The sequence below is a fragment of the Pteropus medius genome, unplaced genomic scaffold (assembly GCF_902729225.1).
Source record: "Pteropus medius unplaced genomic scaffold, Ma_sr-lr_union100, whole genome shotgun sequence".
In the NCBI taxonomy this organism is placed as follows: domain Eukaryota; kingdom Metazoa; phylum Chordata; class Mammalia; order Chiroptera; family Pteropodidae; genus Pteropus; species Pteropus medius.
Window position 1 is genome coordinate 141,731 of NW_024349409.1, and position 12,312 is coordinate 154,042.

A 12,312-nucleotide genomic window follows, 5' to 3' on the forward strand; every position below is an offset into this window, starting at 1 on the left:
GAGTCAAATGAGGAGATAGAGAATTCGATAATACAGGATCCTTCCAAAATATCTGAAATCTAGTAGAGAAAAAAAACAGACATGTAAAAAATATAAGAGGACACTGAGTATACCTCATGAAAATGCCAGTCTTTATCAAAAAGGGAATCTAATAGTCGATAATGCTGCACCAAAATCGATTCAGAAGGTACATTTTGGTTCCCTTTTCTGAGCAAGTGGGGCAGGTGCAAGTGGCTTTTATATAACAACCTTGTAATTGTGGCATAGTAACCTTGAGTTTCAATTAACAAGTCATTAAAAATTACTTTCAGCTTCAAATCTGTCCTATATTGTCTTTTCTGAGACAATAGAGGTAGATCCTACACCCTTTTCTACCTTGTCAGCTCACATGATGTTAAGTTTTGTTAGGAAAAGGCACTGGAGAGACACTGCCAGAGAACAGGCTCTTGTTTCTGGTTTCATGGTGTTTTCTTTCCTTTGGCTACTGTGGTGTGGTTGCCAGCTCTGCACACACAGGAAGTCCTGTGGCATTTACCCTCCAGAAAGTTTCTGTGGCCAGTGTCAGTCCTAGTTCCCCCTCCTCCAGCCTCTGCCTTCTGTCACGGTGGCAGGGAGTTCTTTCTGCTTGCCAGTCACAGCCTGAGATCCATCCTCACCTATTTCAGCCTGCAGACTGTGGGACTGCTCTACGCCAGGGAAATCCAGTGAACATATCCACCATAAAGTCATCTGCAGCCACACTGCATGATATACAGTCTATAACCCATCCTTAAGAAAAAGGCCTTCCTCCCAAATGAGTTCACCTTCTGCTACTCTTCTTTAACCATACAGTATTCCTTATCATTTTCTTTTATCCCTTCTTTGTAGGTTACTGCCGACTAATGGTTAAGTCTTTAAGTCAGTGGTCCCCTGGTTTTTGTCTCCTGACTCTATCTGCCTTATGCACCTAGCTACACTGGGTTGTTGAATCCTCATTTTCAATGTTCAAGGCCTAAAACAATTCAATTAATTTGAAAATATGAGTGAAATTATCCATGTTGTTGTAGACTTAGAAATAACAATTCTTTGTATTATACTTTATAATTTATACATGATTTATTTTCATTAATAACGAAAGCTTAAAAATGTAATGTAAGTACCCATATATCTATTTTTAAAATTAATATAGAATTAGAAATAATTCTACAACATCAAGGGTGAAGCATTAGATAAACTATAGATTTTAGGTAATTACAATGCATCATTGTAGATTTATGCTCAGGACAAATGTACCACTCTGGTGAACGATGCTGACAAAGGGAGAGGCTCTGCATGTGGGGGCTGGAGACATGGAAATCTTGACACTGTCCTCTTAAATTTGTTGTGAAACTAAAATTGGTCTCAAAATAATGTCTTAAACGCAATCCGAGAAAAATCATTGCATGTATTTTTAAGAAGCTAAAAATATGTTCTTCATAAATGGTGAGATTACCATCATACCAAATTTAGGTAAGCTAAAGTGTCTGGTGCTTACAAACATATGTGTGTAATTTGAAACAGGATTCAGAAATAAACTTGTGCTCATCAAAATACACATATGTACAATTCCTGTCCAGCTCTGAAGTTACTGAGAACCTGAAAAACAGAAAATCTCATGTCAAGAATTTGATAACATATATCTTAATATTTTGAAGAATAAACAATTTATTTAGCCCAAAGTTAGACAAATATTTAGACAGTTACATATCTAAATTTGAATCTTTCTCATATAACTTTTCTATGAAACAAATAATTGTCTTTATATAATTGTTATATATTGCGGCTTGTTTCCAAGATTAATTTTTTTCGAGGTGTAAAATATTAGAGTTTTCAGGAAACTTACCGTTTGGAAGAGAAAGTTGAGTCATTTGACCACATCCACGAATTATTGTTTTTCTGGGACAGTCCAATCCATGAAAATACATTAAAACTGTTCAAAAAATTCTATAAAGAAGAAAATTTTATGAGAAGTCATGTAAAAGCTTCTATACTAATTTGAATCTGTAAAAACGAATAAACTTAATTCTTTCTAATTTATAGCCTTTTAAATTATTAAATTTGTTACACATTGGACACATTTGGAAAATCTATTAGTATCAGAAAGAGGACAAATTGACATCAATAACAATTCCAGAGCTCTGAAAACTGTGGAATATTTATCATTGAAAAAGGTTTTAGATATTCAGGTGAGAATGGAGCAAATATGAAGTCTTCTTGCCAGCTCCTCCTATGTCGCCCTCAGTGTTAGGAAGAATGATAGCTTTACAGTTCAGGGAAGCTACAAAAATCATTGGTGTTGTTGCTACAGGGGCAGACTTGATTCACAGTGGGGATGGGGTGGTAAATTGTCCACTACTTTTTCACCTCAAAGTGATCAATTTGCTAGGTAGTAAGTGAGAAAAAGGTGCTTTTTGCAGTCCAAGGTTGTAAGAACTTGGAACATGAGGAATGGAATGGTGGGGTGGTAAGTTCCCTGGAATTACTTTTTATTTCATATATCCCAGACCACAAACACCAGAGAGCCAGAGAGGCCAGCAAAACACAAACACCAATGGGGACAGACAAAAGTCCCAAGAAAAGTCTTTTCTCTCCAGTCAAAAAACCTTGAACGAAACAGAATAAAATGTCAGAAAACTTTGACACTAACTGCCTTATTCCAACCAAAAACCATTAAAAAGTCCAGCAAAATACCACTCAAGAATGAATGGGAAATCAAGACATTCTCAGATGAAAAACCGAAAAAAGGTGTCACCACCAGGCCATCTTTAATAGAATAACTAAAAGGAATTATCTAAACAGAAAACAGATGCCAAACGAGGAACTCTTGGGTTATCAAGAAGGAAAAGAAGACAGAGAAAGAGTAAAAATATATCAGATTTATAAGTTTTCTTCTCTTCTGTATTCAAAATTGTTTAATAGTCAAGGCAAAATTATAAATTGAAGTAAATTATAACATTCTCCCATGTGATTCTCAATATATGTAGTTAAAACATTTAAGACTATTATATTATGAATGGACACAGTAATGGGACATAAGGGAGGTAAGGTTTCTCCATTTTACTCAAACTCCTGCAGGCTATGTAGACTGTGATTTATATACAGTAGTCCCTTTTTATCCTTGGTTTCATTTCCCCTGTTTCAGATACCCACAGTCAACCCAGATCTGAAAGTATTAAATAGGAAATGCCAAAATGAGAAAGTTCATAAATTTTAATTGGGTGAAGTTCTGAGTAGCATGGTGAAATCTCACACTGTCCAACTCCTTTCTGCACAGGATCTGAATCATCCTTTGGTCCAAAAAAAACACTGTACATGCTCCCACCTATTAGTGTTAGTCACTTAGTACTTAGTCACTTGGTTATCAGATCCAGTGCTGCAGTATCTCAGAGCTTGAATTCAAGTAAGCCTTATTATACTAATAAGGGAATCAAAGCTCAAGGCTAATGATTCTGGCAATTTGATATGCCAAAGTAACTGTGAAGTGTTTCTTTTAAGGGAAAAGATGAAAAACCTCGATTTAATAAGGAAAAGAAAAAAGATCTTATGCAGAGTTGGCTAAAATCTACAGTAAGAAATAACCCTCTATCTGTAAAATTGTGAAGGAAAAAAAATGTGTGTTAGTTTTGCTACCGCACCTCAAACTGGATAGGTATAGTACACTAAGATGTTTTGAGATAGAGATGAGAGAGAAACCACATTTATATAACTTTCATGACAATATATTGTGTAATTTTATTAGTAGTTATTAATTTTATTAGTAGCTATTTTATTAATAGTTATTCCTGTTAAGCTCTTACTGTGACTAACTTATAAATTAAACTTTATCATAGGTATGTATGTATAAGAAAAATCATCATGTATATGAAGTTCAGTACTATCTGTGATTTGAAGCATCTGCTGGGGTCTTGGAATATGTCCCTTAATATAAGATGAGAATACATTATATATATTTACATCTTATAAAGATATATAAAAGATATTATCTCTATATTAAACAGATGAGAGGATGAGAGTATATATATGTAGAATTATATATGTAAATATACTTACTCATGAAAAAAATAATCCTCACGATAAATTATGACCCATCGATTACATAATGTGTAGAAAAGTATCAATTTTACTTCTACTGCACAGAGTCACAAATACAGAGCCCCCCAAAAATTAAATCTCAATGGAATATAGACTTAAATGTAAATATTAATAAATAAAGAAAAAAGATATAACCTAGAGAGTAATGTAGGAGATTATCTTCATGAACTTGGACTGATTTCTGAAAGAAGTCCGAATGATCACTAACACCCAAAATAAGTTGGACTATGCTAACATTTAATAAATTCTGGTCATTAAAAATCTCCAAGAAGAGAGTGAAAATGGAGTCATGGAGTCAAAAAAGCAATTTATATATGATAAATTTAATAAAGAACTCATATTTGAAAGATAAAAAGAACTACTATGAAGAAAAATGACAGCATATAGGAGAAATGGGCAAAAGACATAAACAAGCACTTCTCTTTCTCGCAGAAGAGAATGTCATAGTGATTACTAGCCAAAAAGATGTGTTCAATCTAATAGTAATCAAGAAAATGCCTATTTATGTCATAATAACACTTTTTTGCAATGATAAGAAATTATAACATTAAAAGTCTTGCTGTTTAGATCAAAAGACTATATGGCAAAATATGTATTTACACAGTAAACCAAAAAAAAGTAGTGATAATTAAATAAATTGGTCATATACATATATTTATGATGCTGCAATTTTATTTGTCACATACAGAACAATATATTATAATTCTATATATAGGATTGGGACATTATAATTATACTTATGTATTATTATTATGTTATTATAAATATAACATTTATATTACATATATTTTCTACATGGCATTTATATATAATATATAAATTATTAATACAGAATTGGAGAAAATGTACATAAGGATTTATATAAAATAATTATTAATAATACCCACACATTAATAAAACAACTATATTCTGAGTAGGATAGATTAAAAATGTCATGTATATATAATTATAGCACTGAAAATTAACAAAGTACAGATAAATGCAATAGTGTAGAATAATTGCAAAAATGTCATATGGAAATAAAAGAAGACACACATAAAATGCGTACTGAATGATCCTCTGTATATAAAGTTCAAAATGAAGCCAAGATAATTTTAATGTTGAAAATCAGAATAATGGTTTGTAAGGAGGGAGATCTTCTGAGAAGATACACAGGAGAAGGGCTACTGCAAACTGGAAACTTCTGTTTCATGATCTGATTTATAATTACATGGGTCTTTCCAGTTTGTAATCAATCTGTACAAAGTTGATACGATTAGATTTTTTGATATATTGTAAAAATAAACAGCAAAATTTATTAGCGAGAAATGCAATTATGGAAACATGATTGTCTATGAAATCTAATAACTGGAAATTATCATATGTTCATTAATGGCATAAAATAGAAATGAAAGATTACAGTGTCAAACAATGGTATATTAACAGACTTTAAGATAAACTACAGTTATTTACAAAAAAATGAATATATTCTACAATATACAATAGACAAAAAAAATCTTTTAATAAAATGTTGGAAACATTTAGAATCTTACCATTTCCTCTTCATTATCTATATAAAGCAGCTTAGAGTTCTTAGAAGCACAGGCCGTCAGACTCTCAGTCCATGTTTTCCTTTTGGTACTAAAGTAATAGCAATTGTTGGAATACGTAAACCATTCCTTTGGACAACGACCACAATGGTAAGCTGAAGAAATTATCAAAAAGCAATTTGAATTTTAAAAAGTAAAAGTTAATTTACATTTGCCTAAGTATAAACATACATGTGCATAATGTATCTATGCACCTTCACTGATTGCTACATATGAAACAAAACATAGTCACACACACTCACAGAGAAGAGTCAGCATCTCAGCCCCTAATATATGTGCCCTTAACAAGAAAACATGCAAGCAACAATATCCACTCTAACACATGTCCTGATTGTAATGAACAAAACTACTTTTTTAGAAGAGTAAAGTTATTTGTCTCATAGTATAGCAACAGGAAATTCCAGCCAAATGGCAACAATGGGAATGATGATTTAAAATGAATATTTCTTTATATTGTTGCATAAGAAGGAACATTCTCTTATAATTATTATTTATTAATATCTATTACCCAATATTATAATTTCTTTTCCAAAAAAACTATTACTATTTTAATCTATCCTGATTAGAGGCGAAGTAAAAACTACTAATATCAGAAGTTTGAAAACCATTCTGTACCTTTCTGGATTCTTGTTACCAAGGAGGAATGATTCTGCTCTAGTATTAGGGAAGCTAAAAAAAGAAACCAGAAGTAATTCTTATAACATGATATTTTAAATAATCTAGATAGATTATAATACATTTTGACTTTGACTTTGAAATTTGATGTATCGTTTAAGATGAGAATAATCTGGAATAAAGTTGATTTTACCAAGAAAAATTAATGAAATAATAAAGAGGAAAAAACATTTCAAAAGCTGCAAGAAAAAACTACACTATCTTTTACAATATTTGATTTAATCAATCTTAACAAATAATCAGTATTTCTCAATACTTTCATCTCCTAAGTATTTCTTTGATCTATGAAATCAGAATATGTATGTATATCTGTACACGTATTCATAAAATACTTTCTGCAGTCATTCTGACATTTAAACCTTGGACGATTTCAGAAAAACATTTCACAATTAGTTTAAAAGCATACATTAAAATTAGAGTTCTATTCATCATATAAAGAAGTGATTAGAGGCACCGACGATTATTGAAGTGAAAAGTATCCATAAAATCTTTCAAAAAATTACTTACGAGGAATAAAATGCATCATTCTTACTACAACGTACAAGACAAGGCAGAAAACTCCCAGGATGCCAGCAATGAGCTTCTCTGGAGGTGATGGCAAAGCTGCAAGGAGAGAAATGGGAACACTGAGAAAGGACAGATGGGGACAATTGCTTATACAGTTTACACATAGAGAACCCACACGCACAGCGAATCATATATATAAACTTGGACACCAAACACAGATTACCATTGTAACCTTCCTCTCAGAATATATCATTGAATTTTCAGGACATATAATGCTTCATGAGTTGTTGATCAAAAATTACACCTTATAACAATGCCTGAATAAAATCAGTCCTAAGATTGCATATTCGAGTACTGTATTCCAGCTTTCAACTCTGATCCTCACAAATAAAATATATGTGAGCTTATTCACTATTCTTTTCCCACATCATTGCATCCCAGCTGCACATCCTAGAACAGTTATATTGTGTGTCCCTTCAATGTGTTAACTTTACAATGGTCATTCTTGTCATTCTCATTGTCAAATCTTGAAAAGCATTTTGAAGATTTAAATCCATATTGGATAGATATTTGCTGTTCTGTTAGTGAAATGAAGTTTTTAGTGCCCTTACCTTTCATTTGCTCTCTCCTTGACACCTTAGCCAGATTCGAGTCTGAGTCGTTTTCTCGTTGAATATTCATCACTTCAGCTCAGTAATGCCAGTGACAGTGCTCTATGATAACTGTGCTGAAGACATTAATAAAGAGTGTGAACACTGACAAGATCCCTAGGATATGTGGGTGGAGTCAACGTGGGTGGAGTGTGAGAAGGAACAGCACTGATTTTGCAGGTGACCAATGGAAAGTCAGGTTCTAATTTACATAGAACTTTAAATAAGTGTTTCATGACAGAATAATAGTTCTTAAAATGATATTTTATGTATGACATGATATTATTGGTTGAAGCAATGAAAACTAATAAATTAGGAAAGAAGTAAATAATATCTTTATTAATTTAATGTCAAATTCCACTGAAACATTTTAACACTTTTAGAATAACTGTATGAAAATGAAAACACTGCATAAAAAAATAAGGAGGCACCAATTTTTATGAAAACTTTCATATCCACTAATTGTTAAAGTGTTCTAGGTGAGCAAATAGTAGCATTAACATATATAGTAATTATCTGCATTAAATTACTTTTATTCAATCACATTTACATATTAAAAAGACAGATGAGTGTTAAATGATGTTTTATTTTGAACAACTGTGGAGTTCTGAGAAGTTATTAAAATTTTAAAGAAATATTTTATACGTTGAAAAGTGTTAGATACACACTGAAGTTAAAAAAACGCAAAATAAAATGATTTTTTAAAATATTTATCTGATACCAGTAATTTGTACCTTATAATGGTTAAGATATGAAACCGTAAGATGAAAAATAAACATGTATCATTAATGGAGAAACACTGTTGGTACAAACTTCCTGAAGGTTGCCAAAGTCAGTGAGGGTAGTATAAGTTGTGTAAGCAAATCTAATAAAACAGATAAATTATTTAATAAATTAGCGGGTTGGTTCTGCAGTTCTAGAATAAATTCTGGCTTTGAAATTTACAATTTTAAAAATTATTTAGTCTAGCAACCTAGTTTACTAGTCTAAAGTGGAATAAAAATATGTAAATTACAGTGCATGTAGAACACTTAATACTCAACCAGGCATTTATAAACACTCAATAATATGTTACTTAGCTTAATTATTATTTTAATACAATTGCTATGTTACTATTTCTGATTCACATCAATTACTATAACATAATTCTTCAGACAGGAGTCTGTTGTCAGTGTTGTATCTTTTTCTACAATGTTTTGTTCAGTTTCTAAAAAGTCTTTTGATTGTTAATAAGTAATTTTAAATAAGCATTTTATAGAGAATATGTCATCGTGATTTTTATTCCAAGTCAAACTGCTTTTATTTAATCAAAGTACATGTATGAGAAACTATGTTAGACCTTCACGATTCAATGACTGCATTTTAAGAATCATTTTTCAAATATAAAACATTATATATGTAATTAATCATATAATTATATTTATTCATTTCAAAATCCATAAATAACTCTTCCTGGTCGTGCCGCTTATGGGGTTTCACGTTAAGTTATATTGACTTACAAACCCAATTATGCATGTGTGAATGCGCTTGAATATTTCAGGCTAAAGTTCGAATATTTTAAGATATTCTCAAACATATTTTATATTTCATTCTTGTTTTTACCCTGAATTGTACAAATAAGGATACCAATGTTTCTTTGATTTGATTGCATATTAACTATACTTCAATTGTGTCACATCTAGAATTTATAATTTACCATTAAATGAATTGGGCCAGTAGACAGACAGGAGAGCAGAGACACATACCTCTGTAGGCCAGAAAGATGTGCATCCTTTAGCGGAAGACCAGGTTACTCCTATAATTTCCGTGGTCTTCACAGCCTGCATGTGAAGACTCAGTGTGAAGCAAAATGAAAAAAGTAGATTTCTCATTAATGTGTCACATAAAGTTTGAACAGGAAATTCTGTACTTGAGCTATTTTGAAGGCAGCTTACCTCGTCGCACAACTCCAGAATATAGGAGACTTTGAGCTCCTTTACTTTGTCCATTGGCAACTGTTCTGAGAAATTGTTTTCATATTCTAAATGATTCGTGGGGACAAAAATCTTGACCATCATGCTGTTAAATTGCTTCCATTTTCATCACAAGCACTGAAAACCCAGGCCTTGTTAAGAGTATATTACATGTTTAAGTTCTACTCTTAGTCATGATTACTCAATCATGGCACTACATACTTCTATTCCTCTCATTATGTCATTTCTATCACAAGGAAAAAATTCTAAAAATCATAATTTCATTAACAGTAGATATTTAATGATATTGATCACTAATATGTTGAAGAATTACTATACTTTCAATTTTATTATCACTGTCACAACAATCAAATTTACCTTCCTAATTTCTCTGGCCTCATACTAAAAATCACTGCATTCAATTTTACTATTAGATATAACTGATTTATACTTCCCTTGATAAAAATCAATGTCTCTGTGAAAGATAAAACTTTAGAATAACATTGAACTATATCACAAAGAGATTGAAATATTAAATTCTATTCATTATTTCATTCATTAATTCATCCTCCATAACTAGTTATCTGTATTTTAATAGAAATACTTTTTATTAATGACAAAAGCCCAAGTCTCACGATATAGGAGGAAACAGAGGTGATTTTTTAAAATTTCACTTACCAAAAATAAAGAGGGCAGAAAAAGTAGACTTAAAGCACACATGAAATGACACACTAATATCAAAAGAAAAAAAAACATGAAATCTAAATTACCTAGTGTGAATTAGAATTCTTTTCATCCGACTTCTCGTGTATCAAAAAAAGGGGGACGTTTATCATTCCTAAAGAAATAAAATTAGAAGTAGCATATGATCTATCAACTCCACTTCTGGGTATATATCTAAAAAATAACATGATTATCTCAAAGAGATATCTGTATTTTCATGTTCATTGCAGCAAGATTCGCATTAACTAAGATATGGAAGCAACTGAAGTTTTTTCAATGGATGAATGGATAAAGAAAATACTATCCACACACACACAATAGATTATTACTCAGACAAGAGAAACAGAAATTTCTGTCATTTGTGACAAGGATAAAACTGTAAGGTATTTTGCTTAGTTAAATAAGTTATACAGAAAAGACAAGTAATGTATGGTATCATTTATACACGGAATTAGAAAAAATCAAATTCATAGAGACAGTAGAAAAGTAGTCTCCAGGAGCTACGGGGTGGAGAAAATAGGGAGAGGTTGGTAAAAGGGACCAAACTTCCAGTTATAAGCTCAATAAGGCCTGAAGATCTAATTTATTGCATGGTGACTATACTGAATTGCTTTGTATAATACAATTGAAATTTACTGTGAGATACAATCTAAATGTTCTCACCTAAAGGAGAAAAAGGTAACAAAATAAAGCACGCATTGAAAATTTTCAGTTGAGATATACATGCCGAATATAAGAAGTTCTAAAAGAAAGTTCAATAATATGGTTTAATCCCACTCTTTAAGTGCAACATTTGAAAGCACTATGAACAAGGTCATCACTTATTACCTGTTATATTCTGAGAAGTATAATCAAGGTAAGAAAATGATGGGATGAAAGTATGGGGTCTTAAAAACATGCAGTTCATTAACACAAAAGAATAGAAAGGCCAATGCAAGTAACTTTGCCTAAGTGAATTATATGCTTCATATGAGGAAAAAAGGTTAGCAGAAGTTTTCATATTTTGTGAAAAAAAAAGCCTGAATCATTTAAAGGTATAAGTTTGATTTTCATAGCTTTGTTTTTTAATTTCCTTAACTATTAATATGCAAAAATGTGATTATGCCATCAAAAATATTATTTCCATTACAGCACTGAGGAAAGAAACAATAATAGGACTGCTTTTTTTACACTTAACCAATAGGCTTAGCTGTGCAAAAGACTAAAATAAATTATCTGGGAATAATTACTGAAAACAAAGTTATCTAGTCTAGGTATCATGTTTACTCGTCATGCATTTCATCATTCTTTTCCTAGTTATTTTTTCTCTCATCTGCCTCTCATTCTGTTCCTAAACTGTCAGAATCAGTAAATATGAGACAAAGCCCCATCTGTGGAAGGGAACTGGCATTGAATTGGAATTCATCGGGAATATAATATTTGGACAAAAACATGAAGTTGGTGTGAAAACTAGCAATGCGTAAAAACAGAGAAGAGCATTTCTAATTGAGCTGACAGGTAGTGAAATTTCCTCCTGCAGAAGCATGTCTGAGTGAAGGGAACCTCGTTGGTGCATATACTTTAAGAGTAGGGTATATCCTCAACAAGGGAATGAAAATTAATCCCTGAATATATTGAAAATAGCCTATGTATGTAGAAAGAACAGATATACACAAGGACAAAGAGAAAAGTGTCATATATTTGTGCTTGTGAACTTTCATGGGCACGGACTAAGAAAACGCATCTACAAAGGTACCTTAGTGGGTTGAGATTGGGGGAGAATCAAGTGCTAGAAACACCTTGTTATAGGATAAGATGAAAGAGGTAACAGGCTCAGATCATCCAGACTTTGAAAGGCTTTAGCATCTTCACTGGGAGCGTGGAGAGACACTTGTGGGTTTGAAAAGATGAGGAACTGGCTCTGACTATATTTTAATGGTGTCATTTTGACTGCTGAAGCAATATACAGAGTGAGGTCAAAAATAGAGACACTCAAAATAATTCAGGCTCGACATGATGGTGGCTTGGACCAGGGTAAACAGTGGAAATGATGAGTAATGATTGGATTCTGGCATATTTTGAAGTTACTGTTAACAGGACTCTAATATAATATGTGGCTGGAGAGGG

General features: G+C 31.9%; 2 protein-coding genes across 2 annotated transcripts in view; both read right to left on the minus strand.

The window, feature by feature from the left end:
- Nucleotides 1-12,312, minus strand: part of LOC120618063 (NKG2-A/NKG2-B type II integral membrane protein-like) — a 98,981-nt gene that overhangs the window by 48,910 nt on the left and 37,759 nt on the right. The window lies entirely within an intron of this gene.
- On the minus strand, nt 1,387-7,817 carry LOC120618070 (NKG2-A/NKG2-B type II integral membrane protein-like). The gene is made up of 6 exons (XM_039881926.1): nt 7,493-7,817; nt 6,882-6,977; nt 6,315-6,368; nt 5,643-5,794; nt 1,862-1,962; nt 1,387-1,614 (listed from the first exon to the last, which is right to left on the minus strand). Exons 1-6 carry the CDS (start codon nt 7,560-7,562, stop codon nt 1,494-1,496), a joined length of 594 nt encoding a protein of 197 aa, XP_039737860.1. The 5' UTR covers nt 7,563-7,817; the 3' UTR covers nt 1,387-1,493.

Bases quoted from the DNA above. Each gene is read 5' to 3' on its own strand.
- LOC120618070 (XM_039881926.1), bottom strand. From the start codon at position 7,562: ATGAATATTCAACGAGAAAACGACTCAGACTCGAATCTGGCTAAGGTG. The intron at 6,369-6,881 runs GTAAGTAATTTT...TTCTTTTTTTAG, and splicing joins AATGATGCATTTTATTCCTC to CTTCCCTAATACTAGAGCAG. The intron at 5,795-6,314 runs GTACAGAATGGT...TAATTTCTTCAG, and splicing joins GGTAACAAGAATCCAGAAAG to CTTACCATTGTGGTCGTTGT.